At 33.7% G+C, this 21,774-nt stretch overlaps 1 protein-coding gene across 1 annotated transcript; it reads left to right on the top strand.

The window, feature by feature from the left end:
- Positions 1-843: 843 nt before the first annotated feature.
- Positions 844-21,564, top strand: LOC136417967 (T-cell activation inhibitor, mitochondrial). The gene is made up of 7 exons (XM_066403833.1): positions 844-1,024; positions 5,611-5,788; positions 12,409-12,711; positions 17,224-17,381; positions 17,450-17,694; positions 19,774-19,990; positions 20,051-21,564. The coding sequence occupies exons 1-7, from the start codon at positions 952-954 to the stop codon at positions 20,353-20,355; spliced, it is 1,479 nt and encodes a 492-aa protein (XP_066259930.1). The 5' UTR covers positions 844-951; the 3' UTR covers positions 20,356-21,564.
- Positions 21,565-21,774: the final 210 nt, after the last annotated feature.

The following is a 21,774-nucleotide window of genomic DNA, read 5'->3' as shown; positions in this document are numbered from 1 at the left end:
TACAAGACTTAATTATTATTATTACTGGGTGGTGCATTTCATGTGAAAGTGAGTGTAATAAATAATGATTAGCTAAATGTCTCCGAAAGAAGAATTAGGAAATGACGTAGGTTGCCTAGGTGACCAAATATACACAAACGATAATCAACTTACGTTCTTTTATTTAACAAACTTACAGCCGACTGGATATGAAATTTAAATGATCTGTGGTGCATTATACACTCGAGAGTAGTTCACACCGAGAACCTGCACCGACAAGTGACACTCACAGGAGTGACAGTTGACGAGTAGCAGGGACGGAAATAGCGAAAGGGTTGGCTAGCTATATAAACCCAAACAGACCCTTAAAATCTCTCTTATATCTCTGATCTCTTATACCTCTTATCTCATATACTCTTACTCTCAGCTCTCTCGAGGTAACGTACCACGATTATCACCCTCAGTATAGTATATACAGACTGTGATAATAAACGTAGCAATAGTTTTGTGTAAATAAAGATAGTCGAGCTGTATCAGCGCGTATTTTGTATCTACGACTAGTATCTTTGCCGGGTTAGAATACTGGTCCCTTCAGCGTGTCCGACTCGTAACGGGAGAATAGATCACCCCGTTAGCACCCACAACACGCCGCGTTACTCCGAACCCTATCGGTAAACGCAAACACCTACAAACCCGACAGATCTCTCTGTACATGCTTGACACATTTGTCGTCTTTCACCTAGACAGAGAGTGCGGTGGTAACTTGTTTTAAATCGAACATCAATGTCGCTGTTAAACTAATCACGGAGTGCTGCTAGATCGTAAATCGAAAACGCTTTTGATTCTTGTTTACTTCGCTTGACATTGGGAAAGGTTAAAAAAAAGTTGTTTTAGTTTAAATTTTAATGATTTTAGTTGATGAGACGTTGTTTGTTAAAGTACATTTATAATTTCTATAAGACACAATAAGAAATGTTTAGGAACGGCACATTATGTATTGCCAACAAAAATTTAGGTGTCTTCATGAGGTATTTAACATCAACAGGTAGGTACAGATAAACCTAAACTACTGTCACGTTAGATATATAAACCTTAACTATTAACACATTGAATTAGTAATGTTGAGTTTATATAGAGCAATAACACTAACATAATACATATAATAAAAAGTTTGCATTATGGGTACAACTATTAGGGTTTATGTAGCATAGAACATATAAATAACAAATGATATAGAAAATTAATGTGTTTCTAACTTTTTATTCTAATACATTATGTTATGTGTTAACTCAGTGTTACTTATACACTAACAGAATATCTGAGAGTGTTAATTTTTCAGGTCCAGTTCAAGCAGTTGCACTCAAGCAATGTATCTATTTAGACTTACTCTGATCTTGTTCACAAAACTTTCATACACTTCACATCAAACAACAAAAAAAATTGCCTAAGTTCAAATAGCATATCTAAACAAAACAAGAACTAGAATCAGTAGAATTACTTTCCAATTTGACATGTATTGATTCCTTTCAAATGAGCATTAAGACCAAATGCAAGAGCTTGGATCCTTTATAGGCCCCTCTCCTCTCTCAGTATCTCTATACATTTCACCCATTGCTGTTGGTGCTATGACATTGCACAGACAAAAAAATAGTGCTGAATAGTGGTTGTACCTAGTTGGTCTTTTTAGACATATTGCCTACTGTTTCATAGTTTACACACTTCTAAGCCATGAACTTTGATCTAGGTAGAGAGTTAGTATGGTCACCTTCCCCTTTACACAGTTACATGCAGTTGGTGATCTGTGGACTATCAAGAAAATAGAATTTTTAATAACTCTTTTTTCTTTTCGAGCTTTTAGTATTTGTACCTGGCAGACATGATCAAAACTTCCTGATAAAGAGGAGTCATCCTTCATGCACATTGAACATGAAAACACATCATCACTTTGAAACTAATTTGAAGTGGTGTCAAGAATCCTCAAAAAATGTCCATCAACCCTAGTCAGAGCTACTGTAAGAAAAACACTTGGAAAAACAGGGTATGAAAACATTACTTTTTTGTTTCTAACCATTTTTTTTTTAAATGGACTGATTTAATAGTATTGAGCATTTTGTTTTTACATATGTTTCTTGCCATAGTTGATAGACATTTTTGCAATAATCTTGATAGCAATTCAAATTGGTTTTGAAGGGATGACATGTTAATAACATCAAAATAAATTTGAAAAATATTTCACTGGTCTTGGATCTTTTCTTTTATTTTGACATGTTATTTTAATTTAAGTGATTTTTTAGCTTTTTTTGTGTCAAGTATACCACAAATTTGTAAAACAAGTCCAGGGAAAGTTACAGTAAACACATTAATATACAGGGTGACCATTAAGTAGCCTCTCAAACTCTTTTGAGTTTATTTGTGATTTCATAAAAAAAATCAGTTACGGGGTATATATGAAACTAATCAAGGTGAATTTCAAAAGTAATGACAATCCTACAGAACGTCCCAAAAAGACCGGGCGTCATAATGTGTAATTTATTTAAATGGGATTTCCTGTATTTCTTTCATGTGATAGAATCCTGTGTTGAACCTATATTAATACCTAGATTTTTTTTTCCCTGGTATGCAGCAATTTAAGGCTATGATGTTTTGAAAGAAATTTAAGACATTTGCAGTGCCTGATAAAAAAATTCATATTTTCAAATATTTCAGTTAGCTTAAGTTAGACTTTGATTATTTTAGGATGGATTCTCATGTAAGATCCCCTTAGCAGGAACAAACACTCACTTAACCAAAATATCTGCAGGGTATTGACAAGAACAACTTTAATTTTTCCATTTCAACTTCAATTTTTTTGATTTTTTAAAATGGGATGATGAATTGTTTATGATGTAGGAAGGAAGAAATTTCAGTTCTTTTCATTTTAGTATGAAATAATGTCATATTTATCTTAAATGTTAATGGAATTATTAATTATTTCAGGCAAACCTGCATTTTTGGCTAAGTGTCTGAGTGTTCAGTATGCGTTGTTATGGTTGAAAAGGTGAAAATTGAGGTTGTTATTGTGGACACCTTGTATGTATTTCTGGCTCAATAAGTTTTCTTGCCTGCTAAGGAGATCTTACATGAGAATCCATCCTAAAATTATCAAAATTTAACTTAAGCTAACTGAAATATTAATTTTTTTATCAAGCACTGCAAATATCTTTAATTTCTTTTAAAACGTCATAGCTTTGGCTCACTGCATATTAGGATAGTCTAGGAATTAATACAGATTCAAGAGGGGATTCTATTACATGAAATAAATGCAGGTGGTCCCATTTAAAAAAATTACACTGTGATGACACGCGCCGCTTTTTTGGGACATTCTATAGAGTTGTTATTAATTTGAAAATTCACCTTCATTAGCTTCATATACATCCTCATAATTGATTTTTTTATAAAATCAGAAATATACTCATAGGAGTCTGAGGGACTGTATTACTCTGTATGTCTTGACGTTAAAAAGTAGAACTAGAGATTTGAATCAATTGCTTGAACTGGTCTTAAAAAATTAAAACTAAAGGAAAAGGCTTCTCAGATTTTAATTTGAAATTTTTAATAGTTTTACAAGAACTTCTTAATATTTGCCTTTTGACACTTTTGTATTTGTGAATGATTTAAAGGAAAAATAATGATATAATTGAAAAGCATTAATTTTTAAATTAAGCAGACAATTGAAACTAGTAGGTAAATAAAAAATAGTCTGATGATGAATTATGCGGGTTGAAACGTTAATAAATGTAAACATATTATACATGGGTTTGTCAGGAATAAAAAGCGTTTTCGAAATATGAAATAAAAATTCCAGGTCCGTATTTAAAATAATGAAGTTGATACCGATTACTTAGTTACTAAAAGTTGTACAATGACGTTCGATATGTCGTTTTGTAGAGAGTAAAAAGTTGTGAAACGTTGTAATTGAAACTTCTTTTCTGTCACAAATGGTATACGAAATACGAGGGATTGAAGTTTTAGACCATTTTCATACTTTTTCAAATATCTAGGAAACTACTGAAAATGTGGTAACCTTGCAGCGGTTTCCTTAATCAGCTCCATAAGGAGCCAACTTAGTCTAATTTAATCGAAATTGTAACTCTCACCGTTTCGGAGATAGCAATGGTAGGCACACCAAAAAAAAACACCCTGTATAATGTATAAAGATTTTTATTATGTCCATCAAATTTATCAGATTAAGAAATAAAAGTACACCGATTTTCATTTTAATAGTTACAGTAGTTTTGAAGTAAACTAAAAAAATAATAAAAAAAGTTGAATTTTAACACCTTGTATCTCAGAAATGACGGTCTTAGAACAATCGTTTGTTAAGTAAACTATACTTATTTTTCGATAATCTATTACCTGTATCGATTTGTCACCACAGTTCTGAAATACCCTGTATATTCATAAAAAAAAATAAAAAAGACAAAGAAACAAAAAATATTACAAAATTTATAATAGTTGGTCATGATTGCTTTCTATAGCAAAAGTCTCATCACTTTGCGATTCTATATCACTATAGCATTGTAATCCTCCTCAAACCAATTTAGAAGAGTTTTCTTATATTGTGGGTAATCATACACTCACTCATTTAGAAAAAAATGTGAGCTGTTATATATCACACAATAAAGAAAAACTCCAAAAAAAGTGCTGTAGTTGATTATGACGTATTAATAAAAATTCGTAGAAAGTTAATAACTAGTGTTCAAACATTGAAATTTTTTTAAATAACTGATTCTAAAGTTACTTAGGAAGAAGCTATTGGGAGTCTATACAATCTTCAGTTCAGGCTGCTTTTTGATAAGAAGACCCCAAGGCAGCGTTAATGACATGATTATTAAAACTATTTAATATGGACTTATACGATCATATATAACATACACAGCATCCTTACTCCACCTAATTTATATTTTGATCACCTCCTTTTGCTTGTATTTAAATTTTCCGACGTACAAAGGAATTGCGATAGTCACTCCTATGATACCAGGATTTCTGTTGGTTAAAACTCTTCTATATACATGGCAGGAAAATGCATGAATAGCTCAGTTTCTACAGGGTCAAAATGGAAATTAAGTAGAATTTCTGTGACAAGGTATTTTATTATATTTGTGAATTTCTAGAAGACCCATTTTTACTCTTTCTTCGATTGATTAGTTGTGTAACATTGTTTAAATGTGATGAAATATATTTGTATTTGTAAAAAAAGTGATGGGCACTGACATGGCGATGTACGCTGCTTCGGGTGGGGCGTTATAATGAATCCTCATGAGTGTAAAAATGACAAGTGTAACGCAATTTCATCAGTAAAAAAGGCTTTTATAGTTTCGTGATGATTTTGTAGCCAATTGAATATGGAACAGTCTGCTTTCAGTTCAAATGACAGTTACGCTATCATATTTACGCTCATGAGGATCCACCATGAGAAGTGGGGAAAAAACGTATATTCATATGCCGCATAGGAAGAGAGATATTTGTATGTTACATTTTAGGTGATAATTTTAGCGTTGTAAGAAGTACGATTGTACTGTAGCTCACAATCAAATCAGTATTGAAATTAACTTTAATTGTATTCTCCTAATCTAATGTTTGCTTTGTTAGAGGTATCAACTGCACTCAGACCTTTTTACTTTTCTGTTCATCCTGATCTGTTTGGACAACATCCAAAAGAAAGAGCTACAAATGAATCATCCCTACAGCAATTGAGTTCAATTCTTCAGTCGTTACAAGGTGATAAATTATTTGCTCCAATTACGTTACCATTTTATGTGAAAAACAGGTAAGAAAGTGTAATTTAGTGAAAATATATAGTTTTTTTTTAATATGGGGCTCTAGCTTGAACATCAGGTTATGACTGGGCTGATAGGTTTTAGTTCAGTAGATATTTAATTTAAAAAAATGTAATCAAAAACACAAAAACACTTAAGGTTCGCTCAGGTAATCGTCGGGTTAACGAAATTATGGTTATGTGATGAGTGACTTATTTTTCTTTTAGAACTTCAAGAAAATAAATATTTAATGAATTTTGCTTTATTCATTTAGCGATATGAGAAGGTGTTAGAGAGCAATATTATAGGGATAAGTTAAAATTAAAAATTTTATTACATACTTCCTCAACGTGGTACTTAAGGGTGCTTAATACTACTGTAAAAATCATGTTTATGTTAACGTATCGCCAAATTCTACATTATTTTATATGGAAGGAACATACAGTTGGGGACAAAACATCGGCCTCAAATTCATAAACTTTCTTTATGGAAACATTGCAAGCTTATTACTGATCATTCAAATAAGTGAAATGCACCATTTTTTAGAGAATTTGAAGCTTTATATAATGCATAATTTTGTTTTTGCATAACTTTTATTTATAAAGTAACAATTTTATTTAAACAAAATAAGGTAAAAATTCGACCGGATAAAACATCGACCCCAAACTCAAGTCAAATGTTTAATTTTGTTTGTGTCAATATTTTTAAATCTTTTTTAAGTTATGTTTAGATTATTTTGTTGGAATGTGTATTTCCACATAAACAAAATTAATCATTTGACTTTTAACCAAAGTGTGTAAAGCAAATTATGGCTCCCACGCAAGTTGACGATCGTGTACAGAGTTTAATTGTGCGTCTGCGAGATGAGGAAAGATTGACGATGGAAGTTATCGGAAACCATGTTAAAATGCATCGTAGCAACGTTTCATGAATTTATCGCCGTGCAAAACACTCGAAGGAATTAAACAAAGAAGGAAGACTTCGAAAAACCGATGATAGATGTGCGTTTATTATTGTTACTTCTTACATCAGAACTACTGTAATTGGGTTTCGGTGAAAGAAACTAAGATTTTCATTTTAGAATCGATAGAAAGATTGTGCGCACGTCCAAGAACAATCCACGACTTTCGGCACCTGCTGTTCGAAGTGAAGTTGGAGTAGCGTACATTTCTTCCCGCACAATTCAACGTCATTTATGCGAAAACGGCCTTTATGGACGACAACCGGCGAAAAAGCTATGGATATCAAAAAGAATATTGCGGGAAGGCTTAAATTTACACATGAGCATATTGAGTGGACGGTGGAGGACTGGAAAAAACTCCTTTGGTCTGATGAATCCAAATTTAACCTTTGCAACAACGATGGCAAAGGTTACGTTCGTCGACCAAAAAATGAAAGGTATAATCCAAAGTATACCACACCCACAGTGAAGTTTGGCGGTGGCAATATTATGGTGTCGAGTTGTTTTTTATGGTACGGTGTTGGTTCTTTGCATCGAATAACCGACACGATGAACCAAATTCAGTATCGTGAAATTTTGGAAGGGGTAATGTTGCCTTATGCCACGCATAATATACCAAATGGATGGCTATTTATGCACGACAACGACCTCAAACACAGAGCTAAAATTGTGAAAACGTGGATCGGCAATAACGGTATTTCGTGCCTTCACTGGCCAGCGCAATCCCCGGACCTGAACCTTATTGAGCACCTCTGGGAAGTGGTTAAAAAGGAATTACGTGGGCAAAAGTTTAGCAATCGAGATGATCTGTTTAACGCCTTAAATAATATCTGGGGTACATTATCTAATGAATTGATTTAGCGTCTAACTGAATCAATGCCGCGCAGATGTCAAGGAGTAATAAAAGCTTGTGGTTTTGCCATGAAATATTAAAGAATAATTTTGGGGCCGATGTTTTGTCCGATCGAATTTTTACCTTGTTTTGTTTAAATAAGATCGTTACGTTATAAATAAAAGTTATGCAAAAGCAAAATTGTGCACTTTATAGAGCTTAAAATTCTCTACAAAATGGTGTATTTCACTTGTTTAAATGGTCAGTAAAAAGCTTGCAATGTTTCCATAAAGAAAGTTTATGAATTTGGGGCCGATGTTTTGTTCGCAACTGTATATTTTCTTTTCGCAGCATGTCTAACTTCAAAAAATCGTTTAGAATTCGGATTGATATTTAGGTATTAAATTTGGAGGAATATGTGCTTTTTGTATGTTATCATGTAATATTCTTAAAGTTTTCCACCACTATTACATAAACGAAACAATAAATATTTTGGTGCGTCTATCAGTTTGGCGCCTATATAACCGTGGTTAATTTTAACACCTACTCCTAACGAGCCTTTAAGAATTAGTGAAAAATTAGACAATACACATACATGTCATTAAATTCAATGAAATGGAGAAGTAACTACACTCACTTTCACATGAAATGCACCATCCAGTAATAATAATAATTAAGTCTTGTAAATTTGGCAAAATAATGTTTCATAATAGAGTATCAAATTATCAGACTTTCAGTTAAAAGATACAATATTTGATAATGAAAAAATTAATAATAAGTGATATCGCCTCGTACGGCAATGCAAGCACGTACTCTTCGCGGTATGCTTTGCAACAAATGATCAATATCTTCCTGGGGTATTTTATTCCATGCTACCTCAAGATGATGTTGTAGGTCATCCACATTGTTTGGAGGCCTCGGTAAATTTCGAAAATGGCGACTCATCATATCCCAAGGATGTTCGATGGGCGATAGATCCGGTGACCTGCAGGCCAAGGCAGTATTTTAATTGTGCTTCTTCCAGGTATCGTCGAGTAATGTTCGCACTATGTGGTCTTGCATTATTCTGTTGGAAAATGCCATTTGGTAAGGTTTGCATGAAAGGTACTAATACTGGCTTCAGAACATTGTCAATGTAGCGACGTGCGTTTAGGGTGCCTGGAACGAACACAAGAGAAGATCTTCGGCCAACACATATCGCACCCCAGGCCATAACACTAGATGTTAAAGCTGTGTGGCGCCTTTCAGAAAATTGCAAATTTCTTCTGTCACCTCGGTATCGTCTGACTCTTCTACGACCATCATTGATCCATAAACAAAATCGCGACTCGTCACTGAAGACGATATTGTTCCACTCATGATTCCAATCAATTCGTTCTTGACACCAGGCCAATCTGGAAGCTTGGTGTTGGACGGTTAGTGGCAGTCGTAGATTTGGACGGTATGAATGCAGGCCAAAAGACGAAATTCTTCTGTAAACTGTTGCCATCGACACCCGACGATTTAGAGCTCCCATCCAATCTACTGCAACAGACATTGTTGTTTGAAATCGATCACCAATGGCCATCCGTCTAAGAAGTAGATCTTCAGGTGCGTTGCTGCTACGGGGAGGACGTCCAGCTGGACGATGTCGCTGAACCCTTTCTTCAGACCACGAAGACCATATTCTCGCAATCGTGGTGTGGTTCCGATTCATTTTTCGGGCAATCTCACGAAAAGAAAGTCCACCCTCCTTCATGCCGATAATTCGCCCTCTATCAAAATCCGAAACGTGGGAAAAATTTCGACGCTGTCTCACTGGGGCCATTTTGAGATGTCTTGTTCACAGTTCAACAACAAAATAAACTGATATTTCCATGTAAATATTATTTTATTTATTTACAATTGAATAAAAAATCTAATAGGTCGATGACAAAAAAACCGCTAGCATTCTTTCTTTTTTACTGAAAGTCTGATCATTTGATACTCTATTATGAAGCTTTATTTTGCCAAAATTACAAGACTTAATTATTATTATTACTGGGTGGTGCATTTCATGTGAAAGTGAGTGTATAACTTTCTTAATGCCTGCACTCTTAATGTTGACGCGGATATCTTCTTTTCGCGGCCAATCATGGGGACATACATCGTGATTGGGATGTTATAACATGTTCGGTCTTCCCGGTTTTTCGCTTGCCTGTTTCTCCAGTCTTAGTGGGGATTGATTTCTTTTTGCGATTATTTTACAAATGGCCGTACGTAAATGCCGGCGGAACGCGCGATCATACTCGGTCGCTTCTTTCTATTTTTGAAAGGTATTTGACATTGTCCCACATATTAGGATCCATCACGCTCTACAGCACTTCAACGTCGACGATCCACTTTAGCGCTGTCTTTTGCATGGCCAGGCTATACTACCGTTATCATGGGTAACATTAGGGTTCCTCATGCCCAAATCGTTAGAGGAGTCTTTGTCCTTTGCTATTTAATCTGCTTCTTGACGAGCACATATGCGGCGCTAATGCTCAACCAACCAGGATTGATGTTAATGATTCGAGCATTAATAGCCTTGCATATGCTAACGACTTGCTGCTACTCATCTTTTCCCGAGGGATTTGTTGATGCAGCAGTGTACGTGTGCATGCATCTTCCAAGATTATCATGTCATTAAACTAATCTAAACAAGTGCGGCAATGTGATTGTTAAGCTTCTCCCTGCTCAGAAGAAACTCTATCTTGCTTTTCGCGTCACGGGCCTTATTGGATGTCTACTGTTACTTCTAACCGATGGCGAATTAATTTTAAATATTTCGGTCATAATTATGGGTTTATGGACACTTATTCAAATTCTAAATGTGCTCTAAAGGACGCATTAATGCTTCATCAATAATTTGTCTTGCTATAGGACCACAACCTATCGAAGTTTCTGTTTAGTCTGTAAAACCCCAAAGAAATTTTAGTGTTGCTTTATCAAGGTAACAAGGTTTTTTGAGGAACAGTGAAACAGATTACTTACTTCCCTGTACAAATGGCAATACATTTTTGAGAGTGAGTATTGAAGAGTTAGCTTTTTTGCTCTCGTCGATGACATCCTGCTCGGTTACTCGACCATGTAACCTTGAGTGATCCTCAGCTGTGGGCTGTCCTGTCCTCCGACCACGTCTCTCATCTCCGGATCCACTGCATCACGTCTTGTGGTGTCAGTAGGGAATAGCCTACCTGTTGGTGCAACAGACTGCAGAGTACATTCAATGGTGTTGGCTTTCCTGAGCACCCTGGATACAACGCTGTGAACTTTTGGATTCGTAATTATCCTCTCTTTTCATGTGGCAAAGATTATGTCGAGATTCTTTAAATCGGAATCAGTGTCTTTCTAACTCTTGGGGATCTCCACAATGTCAGGCTCCTAAATCACAAGCTCTTTTGCGCTGAATGCGATAGAGTCTAGACCGTCTCCCACATTTTTCAACCAAGTTCTCTACTCCAAGTCATTGGACACAAGAACGCTCAATGTGCAGACTGAGCCCTCTGTATGTAATACTTCGAAGCGTTTGAGCAAACCTGATCTCGTCGTTCTTGCTACTAGTGTTACGTCGATAACTGATGTGTGCTAGAAGACTCCTTAGCCCCTTCAATACTATTTCGACAATAGGCGGCTATCTACTTGAGCTGCAGTTCCTTGAAGCCGTTAGGGTGTTGTTTCCTGAAAACCGGATCACCAATTTGAGACTGGTACTGACGGCTACAACAGTCTGATCGTTGAGCTTGTCTCTACCCTTTTGTCTGATGTGTTTCGCGGTAGGGTCTCCGTTCATGGTGTTTGGTGCGGAAGTGTGGGATGAGCGTCGTGTGGAATCTGTTCGTATACTATTGTGTTGCAGTTAACTCTTTCAATATTCAGAGCGAGTAGTCTGTTATCTTAAAATTTAGTATAGATCCTTCTTCTTAGGCACTAATACTATTTGTTATTTCACTGTTCTTGTTTTAATTTTGCGATCTTTTGCCCGTTACCCGAAATGTTTATTGTATATATTCGAATGAATAAAGGCATCCTCAGCTAAATGCCTCTTCATATAATTACTGATGCGCATCAATGGAACAACGAGATTCCCCCTTGTCTCTACTCACTGAGGACATGTTGTTGTTGCTTGTGATTAATTGTCATTTGAGGAAGAAAAAGTGGACCGATTAAGGCAATAACTGCTGAATGTGTAGCCGATAGTGGATTAGTTAAGCTCTTTTCGAGCAAAAAGTCTCTAAACTTTTAAGGGCATGTGAGTGCCAGTCTAATCACATTTTGAGATTAGGCTGTTGTTTTTGATGGTAGTGGCACGTTTTTTGAGCTGGCAAACTGAAAGACTTTGGAATCGACTGAGGAAGTTTTGTGATGCAAGTACCCAAAATTTTGACCAATGTAAGTGTCTAAAATGCGGTGCGTGCGCATCGCTACAAAGCTATCTGTAAAATTTTGAGTGGCTAGTGAGTGAGTATTGGAAAGCTGGGTTTCTTTTATCTGATTATTGAGCCCAAACTTATAATACATTAAGTATCGACAATGGTGGTGATTGGCCTCTCTCTAAGTCCTGTCTTGCCGGTTTGACTCAATTATGAGCAGCTAAGCGGATGTGATTACATTAGGTGGTGTTTATAAAATACTTATTATTTAAATAAAATATGTTTAAACTTTATTACCCTGTAACTTAGGCATGACAAAAAATGGGATCTATTACATGAGCAACCCAAATTAAAACGTGCTTTTTTCTAACCATTCCTGAAGTCCTGATTATAAACGCGGGACGTCTAGACATAGATTAGTTACTTTGAATCGATTAAAAGCTTAAACCAAAATTTCTCTTTTAGGAATAATCAAAATGAATCTGCAAAACTCATTCAAATCTATTTAAAAGGCCGCGATCTGGGCACTGTTATTGTTCATATATTGAAAGCATGTGATTTACCTATTAGTCATATTGAGCATTATATTAAACCTGGAGCCATGAACCAGAATATGTTTCATACAGAGAATATTCAACAGAACGGAGATGAATGGATTAGTGTTAGATATAAAAATGAATTTGATTTTACAAAATTAAACAAGAACCATCCTTTGTATGCTACGTTCGAATTACGGCAACAAATGAAAGAAACCAAACATAATTTAAGGTAAGTTATGTCCCAGGTTGCAAGGTGACGTGAAAGATACGTATTTTTTTCGTCATTTTTCTCCAGAGGTGACATGATCAACTAACGTGAAAACGACATATAGTTGACGGCCGATTCACATCACATTTGATTATTGCCCTCTAGGGTTGGACGTTAATGACTTCAAGGAACGCCAGAAAATTTTGGAACCTGCATTATTCTTAATTTATTACCTACTTCTAATTTTATTTTAAATTAATATAAAAGGTGTCCCTGAAATGATTGTATAATGCTTAACCAAAAATTCTTTAACCAAAAATAAGGCGTTGTAAGCAAACTTGCCCATATCCAATGATGTTTCGTTTTACCGCTACAGGGTGCCAAAGCTCCCAAATTAATATCGTTTTTTCGAAATAATTGATAAACGCTTTTATCGATTTTCATTCATTTTGGAGCTAAGAGTTACTACATAAATTGGTGTGTTTTGATGTAAGCGGGATTTTTTTAAATATGCGGAAACAATAAAAATAGCGCCTGGTTCGTAAATAAAAGTTTGCATTTTTGTTACCCCCTGTAAGAATGACTTTAACTTTTTTCTCCACCACTATTTAACTTTATTTTTAAACTTTTTTTGTGTCCTCTAAAATTTTCGCTAAACATACAGTTTCTCTACAAAAAAATTATTTTCGATATCTTGCAATTCACCATTGTTGAGAAAACAATGTTAATAAAAGCCCAACACAATACCCAAAGTACATATTAATTTTTTGAAAAGAATTTATTTATATTTTCAGGAAAATGATCAACATTTTGAATATTTGTTATAATAATCAAACTAAGCTGGTAGTTATTTAGAATTAAAATTTTTTCCCGTTTTCGTTCCGACTAATCAACAATGATGAATTGCAAGGTATCATAAATAATTATTTTGTAGAGAAACTGTATATCTGGTGAAAATTTTATTAGATACAAAAATGTTAAATAGTGGGTGACAAAAAATTAAAGTCATTCGCACAGAAGATAATAAAAATACTTTTATTTACGAACCACGTGCCATTTTTAATATAGTTCGTCTAGAAAGTACTTAGAAAAAAAGAAAGATAAATTGTAATTATTCGGTATATATTTTTATTACTTGAATTATAAAATTACTACAAATAATTCAACCCATTTACTTATATAACCTTCATTTAATTGTAAATACTTAATTAAACGTTCAGGTTCACCCAAAACTAGGTGATCATCATAATGTTCGGTGATGTCAATCCAAGTCTGTAAAACTGACTAAATCAAAACTTTATTTTGTGGCACTATTCGTTCAACTTCAGTCTCCATTAATCCCCATAAGTTTTGAATGGGAGTGAGATCTGATGGAGCTACTAGCCATGGAATTGTTGTCAATTGGTGTTCTTTTATCTAAGTTTGAGTATAGGTGGAAGTATAGCATCTGGCATTCTCCTACTGAAAACATCATCCCTCTGAATGTAAAGCGTGAGGCGTTTCAAGAAGAAAGCCATTTAGAATGTTATAATACTGTGTACTATTGACGGTGCCATCAATTATATAGAGAGATGTAGCAGCTCGCTGAGGTATTGTTCCAAAAACTATTTCTTTAGTGAAAAATAAATTTGAAGGGTAACATTTTCTCTTGATAGGATTTTTAGGTGATTTGCATCAAGCTGGAAACAACTTTTGTCAAATACAGAAACATTACTAAAATTAGCTTCTCGAAAACTTTGACAAAAAAATCTATTCTGCGTTACCTGTTGAGGTGTCATTCCAAGGATTTTTTTTGTTTCCTTTATATATGTATGTAGCCTTATCTTTTCAGTGATACGCGAACAACTTCTGGACACACATTTATTCTGCTTTGATTTTCAAATCTGTTAGCCAATTTTCGAAAATCTAGGCGCGGATTTTGTCGTCCTAAGACCACTAAAGTGTTTAAATTATTTCTGTCAATCTTACGCGGTCTTCCCGAAACTGGTCTATGTTTCGTATATGCGCCATTTTTTATCTTCTTTATTGTTTCATATACTGCATTTTTTTAGTTCAATCAATTATACTAACTTCTTAACGTTTTGAAAACCTTTTCTGCACAAATTTCCCACTACATATTCCATTTTTCTTTTTTTTTTAATTTCAGCATTGTCACAAATTCTAAACCTGATTACAGTCAACAATATTTGGCAGATGGTGTTCTCATGCTATTTTGACAATAACCTATTATTGACACCTATTTGATACATTACTTCTGTCTTAGAATGTTGCAAGAAAGAAGTATACCAAAATTCGGAAAAATATAAAATTCCTGATACTTTCAAATGAACTATAATTCAACGCATTAAAAAATCCGCTTACATTAAAGCACACTAATTTATGTAGTAACTCTTAATTTCAAAACAAGTAAAAATCGATAAAGGCGCACAGCAATTGTTTGGAAAAACGATATTAATTTGAAAGCTTTGACGTCCTTTAGCGGCGAAACAAAGCATTGGATTTATGTAGATAAGTTTGTTTAGAACGCCTTATTTTTGGTTCAGGATTTTTTGGTCAAGCGTTGAACAGTTATTTTAGAGGCACCCTATATATTACTGATAATTACATTAAAAAAAGAAATGCCGTACATAATTTAATAAGATGTCACTTCCAAATAGTATGTTGTGAAATTTTAAGTAGCTACTTACCTATTATAATATCGTTTTATACAGGATGTTGCATCACCTATTGTACAGGGTTTTCCGGTATTTTTGAGGCATAACTAACAGAGTTATTTTAAGAAGTCGAAAAAACTTGTAAGTATCAAACCTAAAGTATTTTTCCTGAAATATAAAAATTACAATTCAATAAAACAAGCGGACGTTGCTAATTACTTAAAAAAATACCTGCTTTTACCAAGGAGTGTATCGTAAGGTTTATAGAGGACGCAACAAGTATAAAAGAGAGAGCCGAAAACGTCGTTGTGATGCACTTTTTTAAGTCTAATGTGCGGTTCTTCATAAAAACGTAATAGGTATTTTTCTCCTTAATCGCATTTAGATACAACCGAGATATATTATCAAAACCATTACATTACCCAGAGGATAATTCCACTTAGACTCAGTAAAGTTTTAGTAATTTATTTCCTGCGTGCAGTCAAGGCAAAAACAATGATTAACTTTTTATGAAGCGACAGCTTCTTCAAAATATCGGTAAGATAAATAACCTTCACAAATTTTTAAAGTTTGCTAGAGGCGTGATAAGTGGTCTAGTGTCATTTAATGAGTGAAAGTGGGTGATCGCCAGGTATTCTCATCTTTCGAGTTTAGTTTCATATGCAAAATAGATAACAGAAATGGTGTTCCTTTGTTTAAAAGGAGTGTGATAAATTAGCTCATTTAGTGAGTCTAAGAATGAGTGCTTTTTTTATTTTAATTTCAATTATAGAAGAAATTGCACGAACATAGAAATGTTGTTTCATCTATCAATTGAGGGAACACTCGGTAGTGAAACATGCAGGATTGATGCGTAGCGCTAATAGACGATATATAGCGCTGTAAGTATTGTGTGCCTTTTAAGATTTGTGCCCCAGGAAGTGTTCCCCTTCGTCCATCTCTAAAAATTTAATTTAAATGGCTATGACTAATCGCACTGATTGTGAAATTTGGATTTTTATGTAGGTCACATTTTGAAAGATTTATTACGAGTTGTGGCGGTGAGTGGAATTTAGATGGTAACTCAAATAGAAATTTCACCTTTTCCGTTAAGGGGCGTTCACCATCCTGTTTTTAGAAATCTATCAGAAAGCGCCTTCACCATTTTTTTGCACTTTAAACTGTGTATGTGCAAAATTAGATTTGTTTGTTTAAAAATAAAACACTGAATATAATTGTTTTTTAAGTTAGGAGTAATTATTATCCCTGGATATTCAGAGCTGACTTGGGGACCTTGGTCGTCTAGGTCCGAGGAGGGAGCAGCGGCTGCCCAGGTATGACGGAAAGTCCCCAGCCTGCTTCATCATTCTTCGTTGGATTGTATGTTTTTGAAAATTGGGGATGGTTCTGATCATTTTGTGTCCTTGTTAATTGTAAAACTATAAAATGCTGTGAATATTAAAGGTTTTATTTTATTTTTTGCACGCTTATAACTAAGTAACCATGGCGAAATGGAGATAAGTTTGTAAGGCATTTTTTCAATTCTAATAAAAGTAATTCAAGAATACACCTTTGAAGTTGTACAATAGGGTATGCAACACCTTGTATATTATTTACAGTGTAAAAGAATAGTAGGTAAAGGTATGATACATATGTATACTAGGTATATTATCATTTTTGAAAAGTTGTACGGATTAGATAGGTAACATCTTAATACAAATGTAAACTTTTATATTTTTTATCGAATTCCAAAAAAATGGCGTCAATATCCTTCTACCTTCTATGACGCGTATATCTGGCATCAAAAAATGACGTGATATAAATGCAAACTTGCCACCTGGGATGTATAAACCTATTAATTTAAAAATGTTGATTTGATAGTATTATCTTTTGAACTTAGAACGTGGTTGGAAACTAATTTTGAAGATGCCCTGGAAAAATGCAAAAAAGGTTCAGCCTTGAGAGAGGAAATCCAACGATTGAAAGTGGAAATTATTAAACAGTCTAAGTTAAAAGATATAAAATGGGATTGTGGGTGGAATAGTCAGCATTTCAGGGGTACATAATTCAGAGTTTCCACGTAAAAAGCTATAGGTACCTGTTAATGCAGATATTCGTAACTTCAGGATGTATTCTTTCCCTAAAATCCTTAATGGATCAGCATCCGCAACACATGAAGCAGTTGGAGAACCAAATTTTAGTGTTTTCCTACTTCACTGGTATTAGTTTAGATGGCCATATAATGTTGTTTAGTGGGGAAGTGCGGCACAACTGGCTCGATTTTATTAAAAATATTGGGAAGCATAAATTGGCATTGAGAAGAGTGCCATATTATGAAAAATCTCTGTCACATGTTCTAAGAAATATGAAGGTATGTATTTTATATTTTACCTGTTTGCTCTAACTATTACTAAAAAAGATATACATTCTTCATATTAAAATGGTACTCACATCTATAATAAGGTTTTAATTCTTCATTTTTTATATTTTAACACTTTGTAAGATGATCATTTAAAATGATGAATTCATCTAAAACGCTGAAGAAGTGGAACACCCTATAGTATATCTGAAAATATCTCTTTTTGTGTGGTCTGCTTAATTCCAGAATTCTTATTCATTCACACTTCAAACGGTTTCAGTATTCAAGGTGTCCCACCTCGAATGCCATCGATCGAGTATGGAAAAACTTCAGCCATGAAAAATTTTAACATACATATGTATACAATAATAATATTAAAATCAATGAGGTCATTTCACTTAAAATATTTTGAAAATGGCAGCACTTTTAGTTAAATCATCGGATCTACTGTCCTATTTCAGACGGAATACCCTATACTTTTAAAGTCTAAATCACAAAGATTCACAACATTTTAAACTTTTTAGCGTGTCATGTCGATTAGCTGCATGTGGCTCTTAACAATCGAATTGTCATGGTCAATTTGTTTAATTGATATACGTACCTGAAAATATTATTTTATGATTTGAATTTTTTTTTTTCGGCTGCCATTGTGTATTATATATTGTTACGTATTTCATAAAAAAATCTCTCATCAAGTATTTTGGAAACTTATCTCAAAGTTTTGTTGTAAGGGTTTAGTAAAACATTGTAGAGGTTGTTTGTTGTTTCTCGACTATAGCAACAATTGAGAAACGAACATTTGTTATCTATGTTTTACAGATAAATTTTCATGACATGGCATACTGCAAAAAAAGGTTAATGGATGTTGTATTTTATTCCAATCAATGAAAAAATCCTCGGTTTACTCCGGAAGCCAATTGTTTTGTCCATATTTCAATAGTGGGTAGTAACAATCGCAGAATTTTATAAATTGGTGAAGTTACCAGTTTAATAAATGTCAAATTTTTTTAAGGCATATGCCAAATTTCTGGATAAATTATCAAATGAATGAGGTCATACATTTAGCACATGCGTAATAGAATTTCCTCAGTCAACGGCATGTGGTAAATGTCACTGTCTATTACAACACAACAAATGTCTTTCATGATGCACCAAGGTTTTTCGTAAGTTGGAATAACATCGATATATCTATTGCCATAACTACTGAAGCACAAGGCGTAAATAATCTCATTACTAAAATATATATAAGAACTATATGGGTTGTCTCAAGCAAGTAGCTCATGTCTGTAACTTTTTTTGCTAAATATTTTTTAAATGAAAGTTTCGTGCAAAAACGAAGAATGCTGATTTAAAACGTTTACCATCTAAAACTGCATAATTCGCTGCCACGGTCAACTTAGTGCAACCGTCGGTTTCGCTGGAAATTAGTTAAAGTTTTGAGATTTAAACTAGATACCCAGAAATTTTTCGATATTTGGATTCTAGACATTGCGGTTTAAGTATGCATTACTTTTCAGTTTATGACTCAATAGAGACAGAAAGAAAGCAATCTTATGAAGCAGTGCCGTTTATTTTTTTAATTTTCGTCAATAACCGGAAAAATAAATGTTAAATTTATGGTGCCAAGAGATTAAACCAGAAAGATTAATCTAGACATTAACATTAAAATCTACATCACACACTGCCATTGTACTATACATTTAATCATCTCTGGAAATTACATAAAGTTATAAAAAAATGCAATTTTACATTTTTATACAGGATTTAGGACGAAAATATATATTCGTTTTTCAAAATTAAAGTACTCTAAGCTAAACAAAATAACTTCTTGTATCAAAAGTGCTATATGGTTGGATTCAGAATGATGAGTAAAATCTATGTAGATACCGACATCGAAAAATATATAGGTTTTCCAATTTAAAATTCGAAAGTTAAGGTCATTTTTGGCTAATTTGGAAATCACATGAATTTGGTCATGACAGCAATCATGCACAACGTAAACGTAATCTGAAAATTTCGCTTAAAAAAAAAATTAGTTAAAGGGTTGTAGCGCATTTTGATAATTTATTGGAACATCCCATTTCTTTGTAGGTTGGAAAAAGAAAGTTTATGCCTGACATGAAAGTTGGGGAATATGAACTTAATTTGCGTCAACTAACGACCTCAATTAGTGATTATTTTGGACGTAATAGATATCCAAAAAGTTGGCCAAAGACCTTGGATAATTTTGAAATTGTTGTCGAAAGTGAGGCTGGACCAATGATGGTATCACCCACTGGGCAGTTTATAGTACCATCGTCGATTCCAGGTATGTATTCTTTGGAATGCGACGGTAAGAAGTTTGATAATTGAATGTGTAAATATCTAGGTCCAAATTTGATAAGTTTCATCACAACCAATCTCAAAGAAGCGGATAAGTTGAGCGGTATATACAGGAGTCACAAAGGGCAAGAGGAGGAATTGCAACAACAGTGCATAGACGAATTGCGATTAGCAGCTTTACTTAAGGACGATAATATAACACCAGAATATATGATACTATTCTGTAAAAAGTTTCTAGAAAGTAAAGAGCAATTAGAACGTTTTACCAAAGATTTACGCATCAATGTTTCAACATATTACTCAGTGTTATCGGATGGGGCTGTGTGTATACCTTGGAATTTTGTACTTTAATTAATAGATTTTTCTATAGTAAATATTAATAACAGGTTTAGATTTCTCCAAATATTTTTAATTATTTAAATGCAATAAATACATACGAATGTTTGCATATTTGTTATTGTGTAATTTTTAAAAAGGAAAAGGGAGCATATGACGTGAATTGGAATTGATAGCAAGTAATTGATATTAAACAATAAATGCAGAAGTGCATGAAAATTATTAATGATTTTGTGTGAAAATTGAGTTTTTAAACTACTTTTATATGATTTTTTCTTATGCTTATGGTTGCTGAGATATGGGTCTGAGAAAATGTTTAAGAAAAACTTGAAAAGTCTAAAAAACTTATATTTCAGCTAGTTCTAACATCATACATTAACCAAATTCCGACAATGAATTTCTTTTGACATCTTAATTTGGTAAAAACTTGGAGTGATAGAGCTCAGGAAGTGGCTTAGGTTTGGGTCTTCCTAAAAACTTAATTATTATTCTACTCTAATTTAAGTTACAATTAAGCTCTACTAGTTCTAGGGAAAATTCAATTTTATACTTTTTATCCTTGTCAATTTTCCGAAAAACCCTTCCTTTCTGAGAAAACTACGATTTTATTATCGGGATCAAAACTGATGAAATATAATAAAATTAAGATTATATGCTTTAAGTTTATACTCAAAATTGCTGGTGCAAAGTTCCATGGAAAAAATTGGAAGTGGACAAACATTTTTATTCAATTGTATGAAATAAGTCATGATTCAGATTTAGAACATTTTTGCGAACAAAACATAAAACATTGTCGCTTTATTAGTTTTTTAAAATTTTGTTTAATGCAAAATTTAACGAATACGACTGTTTATATGAAATTAATTGTTTAATAAATTAACAGTAAACATATTGTTCAAAATGGCTCCCATTTTCTACTACACATAAATCCACTGTTCACCAAAAGTTAAGCCTTAATTCTATTCAATAATTGAACTTAATTTTTTGTAATGGTAAATATGTTATCGATGGAGTTCCATAAATCTATTTGCATTTTAATCCATTTATGTGTTGTTATGCGACCATATGTACAGAGTATTTAATTTGTTTTAACTGCAGTTCTTTTGCTGCACGTACTGCAAGGGCCTGCATAAAATATGTAAAAATGATACACACAATAGTAGATAGATGGTTTATCATTGCAGTTGGCTTTTATTTTATTGTAAAATACCTTTACACTGCCGTTAGTTTGTGTTTCCTGAGAAAGGAATAATGTCATTCAACTATGATATTAACTTATCACGACGTTTCAATGGCCATGGCTTGATATTTTCAATTATTTTTTATTTTCAAAGGAATGTTAAGAAAACAATACTCACTTTACATGGAAGCTATTACGTCTTTTTACAATGTTCATTAAACGAAGAATTATCTTTTGCGAAGAGGACCGTCGAC

This window comes from Euwallacea similis, chromosome 31 (assembly GCF_039881205.1).
Source record: "Euwallacea similis isolate ESF13 chromosome 31, ESF131.1, whole genome shotgun sequence".
NCBI lineage: Eukaryota > Metazoa > Arthropoda > Insecta > Coleoptera > Curculionidae > Euwallacea > Euwallacea similis.
The sequence above is the reverse complement of the archived record's forward strand: the minus strand, read 5'-3'. Positions and strand labels throughout refer to the sequence as shown.